At 38.1% G+C, this 17,892-nt stretch overlaps 7 protein-coding genes across 7 annotated transcripts in view; all 7 read left to right on the plus strand.

Annotated features, from left to right (window-relative positions):
- Positions 1–372: 372 nt before the first annotated feature.
- LSM04_002814 (Heat shock protein 70 family) lies at positions 373–2,094 on the plus strand (the record flags this gene model as incomplete). The annotated part of the gene is made up of 1 exon (XM_067331372.1): positions 373–2,094. The coding sequence occupies one exon, from the start codon at positions 373–375 to the stop codon at positions 2,092–2,094; it is 1,722 nt and encodes a 573-aa protein (XP_067192118.1).
- Positions 2,095–3,049: 955 nt separating this feature from the next.
- Positions 3,050–5,104, plus strand: LSM04_002246 (NUC153; the record flags this gene model as incomplete). The annotated part of the gene is made up of 1 exon (XM_067331373.1): positions 3,050–5,104. The coding sequence occupies one exon, from the start codon at positions 3,050–3,052 to the stop codon at positions 5,102–5,104; it is 2,055 nt and encodes a 684-aa protein (XP_067192101.1).
- A 513-nt stretch (positions 5,105–5,617) lies between these two features.
- On the plus strand, positions 5,618–6,934 carry LSM04_006720 (Small GTPase; the record flags this gene model as incomplete). The annotated part of the gene is made up of 1 exon (XM_067331374.1): positions 5,618–6,934. One exon carries the CDS (start codon positions 5,618–5,620, stop codon positions 6,932–6,934), a length of 1,317 nt encoding a protein of 438 aa, XP_067192201.1.
- Positions 6,935–7,974: 1,040 nt separating this feature from the next.
- On the plus strand, positions 7,975–9,918 carry LSM04_008939 (FYVE zinc finger; the record flags this gene model as incomplete). Its single annotated transcript, XM_067331375.1, has 1 exon — positions 7,975–9,918. One exon carries the CDS (start codon positions 7,975–7,977, stop codon positions 9,916–9,918), a length of 1,944 nt encoding a protein of 647 aa, XP_067192254.1.
- A 1,718-nt stretch (positions 9,919–11,636) lies between these two features.
- Positions 11,637–12,395, plus strand: LSM04_005207 (Small GTPase; the record flags this gene model as incomplete). Its single annotated transcript, XM_067331377.1, has 1 exon — positions 11,637–12,395. The coding sequence occupies one exon, from the start codon at positions 11,637–11,639 to the stop codon at positions 12,393–12,395; it is 759 nt and encodes a 252-aa protein (XP_067192164.1).
- Positions 12,396–12,966: 571 nt separating this feature from the next.
- Positions 12,967–15,531, plus strand: LSM04_002312 (DnaJ domain; the record flags this gene model as incomplete). Its single annotated transcript, XM_067331378.1, has 1 exon — positions 12,967–15,531. One exon carries the CDS (start codon positions 12,967–12,969, stop codon positions 15,529–15,531), a length of 2,565 nt encoding a protein of 854 aa, XP_067192104.1.
- Positions 15,532–16,667: 1,136 nt separating this feature from the next.
- The window catches only part of LSM04_005694 (uncharacterized protein), a gene marked incomplete at both ends in the record, with an annotated part of 2,781 nt that continues 1,556 nt past the window's right edge, over positions 16,668–17,892 (plus strand). Inside the window, one exon of the mRNA XM_067331379.1 lies at positions 16,668–17,892. This exon is cut by the window's right edge and continues 1,556 nt beyond it. Within this exon, the coding sequence (XP_067192178.1) occupies positions 16,668–17,892 (1,225 nt within the window).

Below are 17,892 nucleotides of genomic sequence, written 5' to 3' on the forward strand. Positions count from 1 at the left end.
TTCTTTATGTATCCCACTGCTTTCACTCCTGAAACGGAATAAAACTTTATTAAAATAATTACACCATACTGGAACGAGTGAACTTTACCTAGAAAAGGAAAGATCGACATAAACACAAACACAAACACACAAAAAAAAATAAAAATAAAGAAGATAAAAATGGCAGCCCCTGCCATTGGTATTGATCTTGGTACAACCTACTCTTGTGTAGGTGTCTTTAAGAATGACCAAGTGGAGATCATCGCTAATGATCAAGGAAACCGCACAACGCCCTCGTATGTGGCGTTTACTGAGACAGAGCGTCTCGTTGGTGATGCCGCAAAGAACCAAGTAGCGATGAACCCAACGAACACTATCTTTGATGCTAAACGCATGATTGGGCGAAAATTCGATGATCCTGATCTGCAGGCGGATATGAAGCACTGGCCTTTTAAGGTTACTGTGAGGGATGGAAAGCCTGTGGTACAAGTGGAGTATCAGGGTGATACCAAGACGTTCTTCCCAGAGGAAATCAGTGCGATGGTTTTATCAAAGATGAAGGAAATAGCAGAGGCATATATTGGTCAACCTGTAAAGAAAGCGGTGGTAACAGTTCCTGCATACTTTAATGATTCGCAGCGACAGGCAACGAAAGATGCCGGTATTATTGCTGGTTTGGATGTACTGCGTATTATTAATGAACCAACAGCAGCTGCCATCGCCTATGGTATGGATAAGAAAGATGAAAAGGGCGAAAAGGTGGTTCTTATCTTTGATCTTGGCGGTGGTACCTTTGATGTAACTCTGCTCACAATTGATCATGGTATCTTTGAGGTGAAGGCCACTGCGGGAGATACACACTTGGGTGGTGAAGACTTTGATAATCGTCTTGTGGATTACTTTGCAACAGAGTTTAAAACACGTTTTGGAAAGGATGTACGTGGAAATGCTCGGGCTGTGCGACGTTTACGAACAGCATGTGAACGTGTAAAGCGAACACTTTCAAGTTCATCAAATGCCAGTGTGGAAATTGATGCACTGTATGATGGATGCGATCTCTTTTCAAAGATTACACGTGCTCGTTTTGAGGAGATGTGTCGTGATCAATTTGATCGTTGCCTTGAACCTGTAAAAAAAGTATTACAGGATGCCGGTATGGAACCCCGTGAGGTGCAGGATGTTGTCCTTGTTGGTGGATCTACTCGTATTCCACGCATTCAACAAATTGTTCAAAACTTCTTTGGAGGCAAAGAACCCAATCGCTCTATTAATCCTGATGAGGCAGTTGCTTATGGTGCTGCTGTACAGGCTCATATTCTTTCTGGTGGACGTTCTGAGAAGACGGAGGGACTCTTATTACTTGATGTAACACCCTTATCACTTGGTGTGGAAACTGCTGGAGGAGTTATGTCTGTTCTTATTCCACGTAACTCTACTGTTCCAATTCAAAAATCGCAGATATTCTCTACCAACGCTGATAATCAACGCAGTGTGGAGATTAAGGTATACGAAGGTGAACGTCCACTTGTCTCACAGTGTCAATGTCTTGGAACCTTCACGCTTACAGACATCCCACCTGCCCCACGTGGAAAACCCCGTATTACCGTCTCATTCGATGTGAACAGTGATGGTATTCTTATTGTGACTGCGGAGGAGGAGTGTGGTGGAAAGAAACAGGCTATTACCATTACAAATGATACAGGTCGTTTGTCAAAGGAACAGATTGAAAAGATGGTGGAAGAGGCAGAGCGCTTCGCCACAGAAGACCGCGCCAATGCTGAACGCATTGAAGCACGTAATGCCGTGGAGAATTACACTTTCTCACTTCGTGCCACACTCAGTGAACCAGATGTGGAGAGTGGCGTCAGTGCAGAAGATCGTCAAAAGATCATCGCTGCCGTAAATGCCGCAGCAGCATGGCTGGATGAGAACCAAGAAGCCACAAAGGAGGAGTATTATGAACAAAGTAAAGAAATTGAGAAGGTTGCCCATCCTATTCTCTCTGCTTATTACACAAAGCGTGCCATGGAGCGTCCACATGAGCCTAATCCCACTGCTGGTGGAGAGGGAGAGCAGAACCCAAATGCCCCACCACCACCCAATGATGTGGATTAAAAAGAGTGAGAAGGGAAAGGACTGTGCTGGATGAAAAATTAAAAAAAACCAGGTCACAATATCACTGGCTCGAAGAGGGAGGAATAAGAAGAAGAAAGGATTAAACGAAAAAAGGCAAAAAAAAGAGTAAATGCTTGGTAACAATTGAGGGCGACAAGAGTAGAAAGAAGAAGAAAAGTAATTTAATAGAATATCTCTGAAGGAAAAGAGAGACTGCTGCAAACTAGAACGTCCATGGGTCCTGGGAACGGATGGAACGAAGTACTAAAAAAAGAAATATATATATATATATATATATATATATATATAGGAAAGGGGGGAACAAAAAGATAAAAAGCTTTAAGAGTACTCATCTGTGATTCTGCATTGGGATTTTATATCTGCTTTGCTCTTATTTTCCACCACCATGTCCTATTGCCTTCTCCAGCGTATCTAGAAACGAAAATATTATTATTATTATTATTATTATTATTATTATTATTATTATTATTATTATTATTATTATTATTATTATTATTATTATTATTATTATTATTATTATTATTATTATTATTATTATTATTATTATTATTATTATTATTATTATTATTATTATTATTATTATTATTATTATTATTATTATTATTATCATTATTATTTTGTTTTTTTTTAATGTTATTCTACAGCTAGAAAGTGGCGAGAGCGGAATGCGGATTTCTTTTTCCATCTCGCCTTTCTTTTTTTTTTGCTATACACATGAATTCACATATTATAATATGTCTCTGTTTTTTTTTTCTTGTTCTTCTCTTTTTATTTTTTTCCTTTCTTCTTCCTCTTCTTCTTTCTGGTTGGTGCACGTTGATATGCATACATATTTGTATAGGGTGGAGGTAGGTTTTTTTTTTAGTAGCTTCTTAGTGGATAAGAAGAAATAGGGTTTCGAAGTGTGAGAAAAGAAGAAGAGAAGGGAGCAATCATGCAAGTCTCTCTTCACAACAAGGTGAAAACGTACAACCTCACCGCCGGCAAGTCACTACCAGAATGGATAAGTGAACGCAAAAAGAATAAACGACTCGCAGGTGGTGAGCACCGTATTGAACTCATTCATGATCTTGAGTTCCCACATTTTGCCCGCACTATATTCCGTGCAGCCAATGGCACACACCTTTTCGCTGCTGGTGATTATCCACCACGATTGAAGTGCTTTGATGTAAATCAATTAAGCATGAAATTTAGTTTTAACGCCGATATGCCTATTCTCGGTGGTGTGTCACTTTCACCCGATTTTCGCAAGTTTGCCCTACGCGGAGAAGGACGTCAAATCACAGTTCATCATTCAGCGGCTATTGTGGATCGCGTGCGTGTGCCTCACACTATGCGTTGTCTTGCATATCACCCACACACAGCTGAGTTACTCTCCAGTGGTACCTCGCATGAAATCTTTCGTCTTAATTTAGAGACAGGAGCCTTTGTAGAAAGTTATAAAACACAGTCAGTGGAGGGTGTAAATCATGTGGAGGTATTTAAACAACATGGAATGGTACTTTGTGCTGGAGTGGATGGTGTTGTGGAGGCGTGGGATAGCCGTTCATCATCATGTGCAGCTCGATTAACAGTTGCTGGTCCAGGTGCTTCTTCTGGAATTCGTGAAGCCTGTGAGTTGCGACATATTGCAGCAGATGATGAGACAGGTCTTCTGTTTAGTTGTGGAACAGAAGCAGGACAAGTGTTATTGTATGATTTACGATTACATAAACCACTTATTGTAAAAGATCATATGAATTCACTGCCTATTGTTAAAACGTACTTTTTTCAGGGTCGTAGTACTTCAACTGGTGAAGCTACACATGTGCTCTCTGCTGATACTCGTTCACTAAAAGTATGGAGCAAAAAAGATGGAAGTAATTTTACAAGTATTGAAACCCCTGCTGATATTACAGATTTTTGTCTTTTACGTAGTCAGCATAATATGGTGGAACCTTATGAATGTAGTGACAGTGGTGTGGTGTGTATCTGTTGTGATACCCCACGCGTACAAGTTCACTTTATTCCTCAACTTGGTGTAGCCCCACGATGGGCATCATTTTTAGAACTTCTCACAGAAGAACTTGAGGAGAAGGAAGTAACGACAGTATACGATGATTATACATTTATTGCAAAGGAAGAAATGGATTCGCTTGGTATGACTGCAGATGATTTGGCAGGTGGAAAAGTACGACCTGTTATGCATGGTGCATTTATTGAAAATGGATTACTGCGCGAACTTAAGGCGGTAGTGGATCCTGGTGCATTTAATCGATATGTACAGGAGAGTGCCAAGCGTAAGACACAGCAACGATGGGAGAATCGTATCAGTAAATTTAAACGTGTGCCCAACCCAACAGAGATGGAGGATGGAACAGATGGAAATAATGAAGATAACACTATGGGAGGAGAAGGACGGTTAACTGTAAAGGGAGAAGCTTTGGCCGCCGCAAAGGCCGATCCGCGATTTCAAAAAGCCTTCACTGGCAGTCATGCGACTTCCTTCGCCCTTGATCCAAATAACCCGGAGTATGCGAAACTGCTGCATATTATTCACGAACGCCGTGCGGAGGCGAGTCGACGACGTCAACGATATGAATCTGATATCTTCTCTATCGTCCCAGATGAGGAAACCCACAATGATAAAGAGGATGAGGATGAAAATGATAATAATAATACTAATAATAAATATAACGATAGGCATGACGAGAAGGAGGAATGGCGAGGTGGGCAACAGAACGGAGATGAGGCGCGAAATCATTTGAAGGGCGTGCAGAGTAGCGGCAGAACACAAAGACGACGACGACAACGCAAAACACAAGAAGATTCACAACAAAAACAACAAAAAGAAGAAGAAGTGCCGAGAAGAAAAGTGACATTGTACGAAGCTAAGAAAGATAATCGTATCTCCTTTACCAGTAATGATAAAGTGATTCACGCCGCACGTAAACGGCAGCGGATGGAAAAGTTGACTCTGGAGGAACGCCTTCAGCGGATGTCGGCCTAACACTATAAACAAGAAGAGCAGTGGAAGGGTGGAGTAACAGAAGAGAAAGAAAAAAAAAGAAACCAAGCAAAAAAAAAGAACAAGAAAACGAGAGTGAAACTTCGAGAAGGAAGGAAGAGAACTGATGCCGAAGGTGAAGGCAGTACGTACTTCGTTTAAACAAGAAATATATGATGATAATGATGAAAGAGAAAATAAATTTGAATAATTTTTTTCTTTTTTGTTTCCCCTCTATAACGTCAACTCTTTTTTTTTTTCTTTTTTTTTTCAGTCCAGGTGTTTTCGCTTCTCGGTTTGTATACATATATCCATATCAATCCTTATGTTTTTCCCCCTTCTTTTTTTTTCCTCTACAAATAGTGTAACTTTTCTCCACTTCAAAGCGACAAGGCAAGAAAAGGAACACAGACAAAATATATCTGTATGCAAAAATAAAAAGAAAGTAGAAAAGAAGAAAAAATTAATTCCTTGGCAGTAATAGGAGGCATTTAACGAGGATTTAGAGAATACGTAATGCCTTCTAAAGTTGTATCAAAAACTACCACTGGAGAAGGTAAGAAAGATACAATGGGAGTTAAGGGTAATAGCTCCTCCATCAAGAGTATGAACAGCAATGGTGTAGGTAAGGAACTTGATATTAAGATAGTTTGTGTAGGGGCGGCCAATACGGGTAAAACAACATTTCTTCGTTATTGGGAATCTGGGGAGACTCCTCTGCATTTATCTACTACCATTCAGATGGAATTTCACAGACGTGAGATGACTATTACTGTACCTTCATATAGCTACTATGAGAGACAACAGTGTTTTGAAGAGGCTTCTGCTACCAATACTAATACTGATAATAATAATAATAATAATAACAATACAGGTGATAATGAGCATAGTAAAAGTAGTAGTAATCAGGAGTGTAAAGTGCATTCACGACATGCATCCCAGACAGCAACGCGATCACCTATTTTTATCCCACCACCTAGTTTATCTAGTGGAAACCATAATTGGAATAATACTAATAAAAGTAGTAACAACTACAATGGACTACAAAATCCATTTGGAGATGGGTATCGTATTATACCACCACGTATGCCTTCTTTTTATTATACTCCTGTTACTAATAGTAATGGCAGTAGTAATTCTAGGAATAGTGAGAAGGATAATGCATCATTGGGGTGGTCACTTAGTCAAGTACCCGCTATTGTTAAAGTGTGGGATATACAAGGTCAGGAATGCACTAAAAAGATGACACGAATATTTTACACTGGAGCTATAGCGGTACTTATATTTTGTGAGATTAGTAGTAGTATGGATTCTCTCGAAAATGCCCTTTCATGGAAGAGTGATGTTGAACAGAAAATCTTTATTCCCACTACAAAACCCTCCAACTCTACCAGTCGAGATTCCATAAAACGAAACACACCACCGTATCCGTACCAACAAGCAAAACACCACAGCGATGAAACACAACAAAAAGGCGGATGTGTGGAAAACGCGGACTACGCCAATCCCCCCTGCTGGCTGGTGGTGAATAAGTACGATCTTCTCCCCGCCCTTCCCACGCCGCCCACGTGGGCCTCGCACTTGGCGCTCGATGACTGGTGCGAGCGGCACCGCTTCGCTGGCTGGACGTACACCGCCGGCCGGAGGGGTGTGAATGTGGAGGCGGTGATGCAGGCACTCATTGCGGAGGCGGTGGGGCGATTCCCACAGCAGTTTTGTATTCTTTCTGATAATAATAATAATAATAGTAATAATAGTGACAATATTGCGGTGGTGCCGCGAACACGGAATCGGCAGCAGAAGCGCCGTGAGGGTGGATGCTGTAGTAAGTAATTTGATATTTAATAGATAGAGCGATGATGGAAGGAGTGAAAGCGGATTTCCTTTTTTCGTTTCTTTGTTTTTGTTTTTGCTTTTGCTTTATTATTATTATTATTATTATTATTATTATTATTATTATTATTATTATTATTATTATTATTATTATTATTATTATTATTATTTCTTTGCATTGATATTGCATTTGTTTCTTTTTTTTTCTTTTTACTGTCAATTCAATTCTCTTTTTTCTATATTTACTTTTTTATTCTTGCATGACTGTTTGCTCTTACAGGTTCAGAATGTTTATTGTGTGTTTCATACATGCTACGGTTACTTTCCTTTCTTTTTCTTTTTCTCATTTCTTTCTTTATTGATATTACTCTCTTTTGTGTTTCATATAGTTAAGTATATTTTAATTTAAAAAAAATAAAAACATTTAAACGTTAGGAAGGTGGCCTTTCTAATAGTAACAAGTTGTGCGCAACAGTAGTTGCGGTAGTTGGGAAGCAAACAGAAAGTATATATTATATTCTATATTATTACTAGTACTATTTAAGACGTATTAAGAGAAAGAAAAGGGTTTGGAAGTAGGGGAAATAAGAAAAGTTATAGACCCACTGACCATCAAAGTAAAGAAAGTAAAAGAAGAACTGAAGATAAATTGCACACATTTGCACACACACACACACACAGAAAGAAGGAAAGACATATATTTATATATAGTAATAAAGTGAAAGGGAGAACAGTGGAATAGAGAGCAAAAAAAAGACGTACTTCATAGAGTGAGATCAAGGGAATAAAAAGAAGAAATATATATATATATATATATATATATATAGAGAGAGAGAGAGAGAATATTATTCATTCTTTCTTTCTGTTCATTTCTTCATTTCCCTTTCTTTTCTTATTATTCGCTTCGTCATTTTTACTTAATATTTATATTTCCCCACTCCCGTGTTTATTATTATTATTATTATTATTATTATTATTATTATTATTATTATTATTATTATTATTATTATTATTATTATTATATCTCTACATTGCGGGGAATGCCATTAGCCCAGTGGAAGCCCGATAGTGAATCCTCCGCATGTGACAGTTGTGCGAAACCATTTGACTTGTTTCACCGTCGACATCATTGTCGGCTCTGCGGTGATATATTTTGCCATAATTGTTCAAATCACGCACTTCCACGTGAATTACTCTTACAATGGTGGGAAATTAATAATAATAATGATAATATTAATAATATGAATATGAATAGTATTATTAATAGTAGTAATGATAACAATACTGTCTGGCAAGCCGCAGAATATGCAGATACAAACGAGGAAACATCATTGCCCTTCATGCAACGCCTTACACGATTATTGTACCGCCGTCATAATAATAATAATAATTCTCATACATGTACTTCTTCTACTTCCTCATCAACCATATCAATAATGCAAAGAAAGGGAAAAGAAGAAGAAGTGAAGGAATCATCCTTTGCACTATGGGGACCCACTAATACTAATTTTAACACTAACACTACCCATCGTCTCTGTACACGGTGTTATGAAAAAGCAAAAGCCCATCCCATTTCCCGCGTGCTGGATAGTCATATCTTCTCTGCACAGAATGCCAAAACGAGCAGTACAACACTTCTCAGCAGAACGAGTAGTATTAGTAAGAGAAGTAATGTTGGGGGTTTAATAGAACAACACCCGCCGCGTCCGCCTATAATATATGGACGTGAACGTAAAATATGTGTTATTGTCCTGCAGGGAAGTGGGGCGGTGGAGAAGAGTGAAGGTACAGGACTTACAGCCGCACTTGATACACTGGAGCTATTAACCAATCGACATAATATTAATAATAATATTAATTCGAATCCCTCTTCGGGGAATGTGAGTAGTAAAGAAACAACCCCGTCGCTTGGACCATCTCTGAGCTCCGCCTCTGATCTCTCTGGGAGTGAACGTCACACGATTGGCAACTACACACGATGTAAAGAAACTTCTTCAGAGACAAAACGTCGGAGTGAACGATTTATTTCCACGAGTGCGGCGGGGAAACACCGTAGGAAGTTATCTTTGCAATTACCACTCTCACTTTTTTCAGAAGAGACACCCACGAATAGAAATAGCACTAATAATAATAATAATAATAATAATAATAATAATAATAATAATAGTAATTTGGGGGATTCAACGGTGGTGGTTCGCACACAAATTGTAACGGTTGTGCATCGACATGGATTTGATAAAGCGCTTCTCCAACAACACACTATTGGCACCGATGCGTATATTCTTATTGTGGATTCCGAAACCGGATCACCTCTTGAAACTAACAATACTAACAGTAACAATACTAATAGTAATAGTACTAATATTAATACTAATAGCAATAATAATAATAATAATAATACGGTTCCGAACGCGGGATTATATAGATGGAGTGCGAGTGCCTTTCCCACGTCGCATGTTTCTTCTCTCTACAACTACACAGCAGCACCGAGATCGCGATTATCGCCTGCCCACGCAAACGTGTTTGATCGACTGCCCAGCCGTAAATCGATGGAAATGATCCGAAATGTGTGGGAGGCGGTGGAGCACTACGGGGGCGACGCGCCCATCTGCGCCGTTGTGGACTGTGTGGCCGCCAGTGAAGTGGGCGATAATGCGAATGCGAGAGAAGTGATTTATTTGGGCGATGATAATCATATTAATAACACTATTAATAATAATAATACTATTACTATTGCGGATGGTGCTAGTGGTGTAAACCACAATAGTGATAATAATAAGAATAACAGTGGAAGTGCTGCTTTTCATACGGTGGGGTTAAGTCCAAAGAGTCTATGTGCGATGTATGTGCGCTGTCGCAGAGAAGAAGATGCTCAACAACAATTTGGATCAACAGAAACAACACAGGCAGCATCACTGCATCGTGCACTTCTTCTTGTGTTGGGAGAAGTCATCCGGCGGGATAGTATGCGGCAGGAAGAGTAACTAAGTAAGTCTGTATTTATTTATTTATTTATTTATTTTATTTATTCGATATATATATATATATATATATATATATATATCTTTTTATTGTGTGTATTGTGTTTCTATGTGTGTGTATCTGCAGCGAGGAGAGGTTGGGAAAAAAAGAAAAAAATAAGAGAGAAGGATGTCAGTTCACAAATTGAAATCCTTTTTTCTCTATTCTCTTGTATTATTCTTGCCGTATCTTCTTTGTATCTAAATTCCATCATGAATATATATATATATATAGTACAGCATAAATAAAGTACTTTCTTCTTGTATAGGAACAAACAAAAAAGAAAAGGAAGAAAAAGAATAATAAAAAGAAAAAAAAACAAGAAATGTTTCCTTGATTTTTTTTTTTTGGATAGTGTTCGTCTTTTTCTTTTGTTTACCCTCGTATCGTTTTTTGTTTGACTTTCGTGTCTGTAGTTTTATCTATTTTGATTATCTATGTAATGTTTTTTTTTTCTTTCTTCATCCTCATTGTTATTATTATTATTATTATTATTATTATTATTATTATTATTATTATTATTATTATTATTATTATTATTATTATTATTATTATTATTATTATTATTATTATTATTATTATTATTATTATTATTATTATTATTATTATTATTAATTATTATTATTATTATTATTATTATTAATTATCATTATGTATAGCGTTCTTATTTCTCGGTGTACTTTTTTTTTTCTTCCCGCGAAACTCAAGCCTAATTCTACAGCTTCTTCCCAAGCTTACATTTAACTCTTTTATTCTTATTGTTATTATCATCATTGTTTTCTATCTAACTACTTCTACCCCCTTTTCTTTGTTTATCTTTGTTTTTGTAATTTTATTTCTATGATTGGTTTTATGTACGAATGTCGATATATTCATATTCATATTCATATATATATATATATATATATATATATAATAAATGCTGTGTGTTTTATATTATATTTGATTCACTGAGCATACAAATGAAAGAAATCTTTCTTTCTTTGTTTCCTTGATTGTTTGATTCTCATTCTTATTATTATTATTATTATTATTATTATTATTATTAGTATTAGTATTGTTTTAATTTTTTTGTTGTACCCAGGGTAAACAACAATAATAATAATAATAACATTAGCAGCATTAATCATCTGTATCTTTCATTTGTTTATCCATTTTATTATTATTATTATTATTATTATTATTATTATTATTATTATTATTATTTTATTAAGCTTTTTTATTTTCCATTCTTTCTTCCACATTCTAATTTCTTTTTTTCGTTATTTATTTATTTAATTTATTATTATATTTATTTTCTATTATTTAGTTATTTGATTATTGTTTATATACGGGACTCTGTAATCATGTGACTTTGTACAATATTTTGTCTTTCTTTCTTTCCCTCTCTCTCTATATATATACACTAATACTATTGCTACTACTATCTCTACTTGTGTAAGTCAATAGACAAGAGAAGAAAAAGAAATAGCCACTACCGTAAATCATTATTACTATTATTATTAGTATTTAAAGTACAACTCACCTTATTAGTTGTTATTATTATTTATAGTGCGATCAAATAGGTTTATATATATATATATATACGTGAAAAAAACAAACAAGATAGGTAGTTAGTTAGTCTCTATCTATCTATATATATATATATATATATATATATATATATATATATATATATATAATGTCCTCCTACACCAAAGGCGGTGAACTTCTCTTCAAAGTCCTCATCATTGGCGAAGGCGGCACCGGCAAAACATGCCTCATTCGCCGCTACGTCCACAGTATATTCCTCCCCACCAATAAAGCCACAATCGGCGTGGACTTTGCCCTAAAAGACATTCTCCACCCGCCGACGCATCGCAATATCACACTGCAATTGTGGGACATCGCCGGGCAGGAGCGGTACGGGCAGATGACACGCGTGTATTATCAGGCCGCGGCGGGGGCAATTGTGGTGGCGGACGTCACGCGGCCGGAAACATTGGAGTTGGCGGTGAAGTGGAAACAAGACGTGGACAGTAAAGTGTTTCTCGGCGCCTCGGGGAAGCCGATTCCGTGTATACTGCTGATTAATAAAGTGGATCTTTTGCCGAATGGTATGCTGGTCACATCCGTTAATGATGCGAATAGGGATGGGAATAACAATAATAATAATAATAATAATAATAGTGTGGGTGGGATTCAAAAGACAAAGGCGGAGATGGATGCCTTCTGCAGTGAACACGGCTTTGAGGCGTGGTTTCTCACTAGTGCGAAGGAGAACAGAAATGTCGATTTGGCCTTTATGACATTAGTGGATTGTGTACTGAAAGCCACTGGAAGTGTGGGGGGAAATGCCGCAGAGAACAGTAATGACGGGAATAATAATAATAGGGAGAGTGGGAGAATTCTTCATGGGAATCGTACAAAGCGGGAGGAGAAGTCTGGTTGTTCTTGTTAGGAATAATAAAGAAAAAAAGAATATAGGATTGGAGAGAGAGTGTGTGATTTTGTGTGTGTTATTTTATTCGAATATATACATTTTCACACGTACTGTATTGTTTGTTTCTTTTTTTTGCTTTTCTTTTTCTTTCTCCCCCCGTTTTATGGGGTGTACGCATAAAGGAAAGGAGTGTGAAGAAGAAACAATGTATATATATACATCTATATCTTTACTTATATCTGTGCCTGCGTGTGTTTTTTATGATGATCCATTAAAGATCGTTTTCAATATGCAATATATGTGTCTAATTGTTTTTTTTCTTTTCTTTTTATTGTTGTTCGATTCTTCTGTAATTTTTTTTTTTTCATTCTTTCTTTTTATTTTACTATTTAATGCCTTTGGTGATATTGATCATTCCAATTGCGATGCGTGTGTCTAAATTCTTTTTTTGATATGCTTTTTTCACCTTATTTCAGTTTTTTTTTTTGCTATTTTCATTCTTCGTATTGTCGTTTTTGATTGCTGCTGAGTGTACAACAGTTGATCTTACCCTTATATAAGTAATATATATATATATAAGACCGTAGCTATGAGACGGTTCTCTCCACACACACGCACTCTACGTGCAATTACATTATCATTATCATCATCATCATCATTACTACAAATACCATTAGTCTACATTCAAAGAAAACCCCATACCAATTCATCCTCAAACGAGGAAGAAGAAAAAGAAAAACAACGTGAATTAGAAGAAGAGGAGTTTCGCGTAATGGATGCAGAACGGGAAGATGCGGAAATGCTCCCCATCGCCCACCGATTAGCCGCAAAGGCCGATGCCCTTGACATGGAACTGCAGAGATTATCATATGTGTTGTTTGAAAAACCTCAACTCGTCGTGGATACAACTGCGGCAACAATAACAGGAAGACCAACAAGTATATTACGAGTTTTGCAAATGTACGGATTGCAGAAGAAAACTAATTCCACCGAGAAGAGTCGTGATAATACTTCTATGAATAGTTGTACTATTAGTACGAGTCCACCGCCTGGGTGGAAAAAGCCGGTGGGATCTTCATCTCCAATGATACAAATGTATAAAAGAGTATACTCTTTATTAAGTCCTCGTTCTCGTACGGCGGCATTAAACACAGAAAGTCAAGATAATCAACTCGCCACACTTACTGCCGATTTAGATTATCTTCGCCGTATGAAACAACTCCATGCATTAAATTACTACAGTCGTATGAATATGATACCCAAACGTCATATCTGGCTTGCCCTCTATGCCGTACTGTGGAATATGTTAATAGCTGTACAAAATGCAATTGGATGTGTTGTATTTGGGGCAATGCGTGGGGTACGTGATCATGGTATTACTGTTGGTATTCTTCGTGGTACAACCATAGGAACTGGACGTGCATTATTATTTCTTTCCTACGGTTTTCTCATCTCACCCGTTATTCACATTCCCCGTGGATTATGTAATAGTGTTTATGGCGTTTGGAGTGCATTTACAGGAAAATTCTTCTTTGAGGCAAGTGCGGGACGTTGGCAGTATTGCACGGTAAGGGATGCGGTTTGGCTGCGGCATGAACTGCGATTAGAGCAGCGGGCAATTCGCGGTGTTGGGCGATTAGAGTTTCGCCGTAAGAATATGCAGCCAGAGGAGAAGTGGAAACAACGACTGATGAGTATGGGATTCTCATTTGATAAATTACATGATAAGATGAAGGGACGATCCTCACATACACAGAGTAAACACTTTCACCAACAACACAAAGAAAACAATTCTTCTTCTTCTTCAACTGTAGAGGATATGGATGATCCTTATGAAGTACTGCAGTTAAAGCGATCGGCCACACAGGCACAGGTGAAGGCGCAGTATAAAACACTTGCAAAAGTATTTCACCCAGATGTTGTGGCCCAAAATCAAACACATAATAATAATACTAATAACAAACATCATAAGCATAACCGTAGAAATAGTCAGGATGAGAATGATGCCTGTAGTGAGGCGGCTGCACGTCATCGCTTTGCCCGCATCTCACAAGCGTATCAAATTCTCTCGAATACCGAAAAACGACGGGCGTATGATCTCGGCGGGGCTCGTGCACTGCGATTACATGAAAGTAACACCGGTCGATTTATGTCCCGCACACCGGAGGAAATGGTACAAAGTGTATTTGGCGGTGCCGCATTTCAACAAACGGTGCTGGGTCCACTATTACGATCCCACTGGCATCTTCGCAATGAGGCACAGGTGAGTGTGTCACTACATGAGTTTGAGGAACTGCAGTGTTTACGCTGCCGTGAACTCGCCGTGGAGTTGGCAAAGATATTAGACGTACACGCCAATGCCAATAATGTCCAGAGTCATTATTACAGAAAACAAAACGAACACGATCCATCACGGGTGAATCGTACACGTACGACGGAGAGTGTCTGTAGTTTAATGGATTCACTCGGTGGTGGTGGAATGACGACGAAGCGAAGATCGACCATCTCAACAACAACAACAACAACAACTGGTACTCTTGGATCAGATGCTTCTTCTTCTTCTACTAATAGTACCAATTCTTCACCATTTGTCTTAACTCCTGGAAGTAATGCCCATAATATGTTTTCCCGAGACTTTGAGGAACGATGTGATCGTTATACCCGCCGATTATCCGAGGCATGTTTTGGACGCGAGTTGATATACGCCGTGGGACAATCGTACATTATCTCCAGTCAGCGATTTCTGGGGATTCTCCCCTTTTACGCCCCCAAATTACATGTCTATAAGAAGATCTTCTCCGGCATAGATCGTGTGTATGCCGCATTTCGCGAGAAAATCGATGATCGCGGTAAAAACAACGAATGGCTCGCCCAGAAAGTAATGCTGGAGTACTTTAGTATGGAGTATGATGCGGTGGTGGCGGATGTGAGTGTCCTGCTGCGGTATTCCGCACAATGTGCGCTGCAGGACATCACACTGACGGAGGAGCAGCGGCGGCGGCGGTGTTACGCCTTGTGGTATTTGGGCGAGCAGATGGTGCGGCGGGGCACAAAGTGGACAATTGATGCCGCACGGGATGATGGGGAGTTAATGGCATACATTCAACAGGCAGCGAACTCGGCATCCACGACAAGTAAACCGGGGCCATTCTAAGAAGGAAGGAAAGAAAGAAAAAAAAATAAGTGGAAACAAATGGGATCTTCGTTTTTTTTTTTTCTTATTTCTTATTTATTCCCTCTAACTTTACTATTGTTATTACGATTGTTATTCTTGCCTGCGTTCACTACTGCTTTGGTGGATGGGAGTGTGTAACGAATTCATTCATTCACAGAGGTTGTTACACGCGGATGTGTGGGATTGTCGTTGTTTGTGCTTGATGGTATTTTTTTTTTACTTTATTTCTGTGGTATCGTTATGGTTGAGGGAAGAAAAAGGAGAATAACAACAAAAAACGAAAACATTTTTTATTTTTGCTACTATGCTGTTTTTTTTTTCTTTTTGAATTGCAGAGCATAAACAAAAAGAGAAGCATTAAATAAATAAATAAAAAACAAAAGAAAATAAGAGTCGAAGTAGATGACTTGTCTTCTGCTCTTGAAAGATGATCATTCTCACTAGGAATGTTTTACATGATTTTTTCCCCCTCTTTTAAATACATTATGTTGCTTACATATTTACTCAAACACTCTCTTGTTTTCTTTACTTGTTGCTTTTCTTTTTCTTTCTTTCTTTCTTTTCCATACTCTCATCATCCATTAAACAAAAAAAAATGAATAGGTTTAGTTAGAAAGCAAGAGCTACAAGAATAGTACACCCTACTCAGAAGTAGTAAAATTTTGCGGTTGTATATCCTCCTTCCCATTGCTTTCCATCAATTCTACTTTTTTTTGTTTTTGTTTTTTTATTTCTACTTTATCCAACTTTATATATTTGCATTAATTCCCCTCTTCCTACACCACTCTACTAGTATTAGTACTATTATTGTTATTATATATAGATATATAATAGTTTTTTTACTTCTTTTTTGTTTTTATTTTCAGTGGGCGATTGCGTATTTTTGGTGTGACTGCTTATCACTCTCTGGCTGGTACAGTAAACTTGAAGAGACACACATCAAATTAAAACTATATATATATATATATATATATATATTTCTATCTATCTGTGAGTGTATTTTGTGTGTGATAGCGTTCTATTCACACTGCAAAAAACAAAAACAACACCCAAATCAACTTGATCTTATTTCCCCCATATTTGCGGTACTCTATTGTATTCGTAAAAAAAAAAGGATGGATTTTGATCTATTGGATGATGCGGAGGAGATCCTGCAGCCACTTTGTCTCTGTTTTAATCAAGATTACTCACGTGTTGGCGTAGGCCATCATAACGGCTACGTCATTTACCGTATTCACCGTAATAATAGTAATAATAATAAGAATAACTCGATAAGAAAACCGCCATTCTACACAACTGTGGAGGCTGTATTTCCACCGCGGAGTATCACGACGAGTACTTCGCCTGTTATGTGGGAAGTACCAGTAGCCACAAGTGAAGAAAACACCGTGGATGAACTGCAGAGTGTAGAAGAAAGAACTAAACAATTGACGGAATTTTCGCAGGAGATAACAAGCGGGGCGTTACTTGGTTTTATGGTCAATACGTTTCATCAGGAACAGCAGGAAATAGTAATAGAAGAAGAAGAAGGGATGGAAAATCAAGAAAAAGAATCAGAAGAAATCAATCAGGTAAAAGAAGAGGAATGTGGATCCGATAAAAAGACAAACAAGAAAAAGGTGAGAAAACTAAGAAATGAAAAAGAAGAATATCCTTGCCCAGAAAGCGAATTCACTGGAGTTTTTTCTGCCACCGTGTTCTCTGAGAACTCCACCCCTACCGCCACCACCCACTTCACAGAACACCACAAACATAAAGAACTAACAGAAGAGGATTGTCCCGTTCCCGCCCCGCGCGAGAGTGGCGTTGGGGTAATGGCATTACTGTACAAAACTCAATTTGTGGCGGTTGTCGGTGGCGGTCCATATCCCGTTGGCCCACGCAATGTTGTTAAATTATTTGTACTCGGTGGTCTCTGGGCAGACCGCACGGTGCGTGTGCCTGATATTGTGCAAGGACTTCATCTGGATCATCGTCTTATGATTGTTCTCACCACTAATGAACTGCGATTGCACAGTTTTGAGACTGGACTATGTGTGTTTGTGCTGCCAGTGCGTCATGATATGAATTGCACAAGTAGTAGTAGTAGTGTTGGTGGTGGTGGTCTCTCATCTTCATTACCGTCTATGATTGGGGCTAGTGCCCCATTTGCATCTAGTGTGTTTTGGCCAAAGAACCATAACAGTAATAATACTAATACTAATACTACTACTACTAGTATTGGTAATTCAAATACGAATCGTATGGATATTAATAGCTCGGTAGATGCGGGGAATACGTCTTCTGTCAATGCTAATACTACTGGTTCTCCTGCTGTGGCTGCTGCTTTACATCATTCCG

This window comes from Trypanosoma melophagium (genome assembly GCF_022059095.1).
Source record: "Trypanosoma melophagium isolate St. Kilda chromosome Unknown ctg20segment0, whole genome shotgun sequence".
NCBI lineage: Eukaryota > Euglenozoa > Kinetoplastea > Trypanosomatida > Trypanosomatidae > Trypanosoma > Trypanosoma melophagium.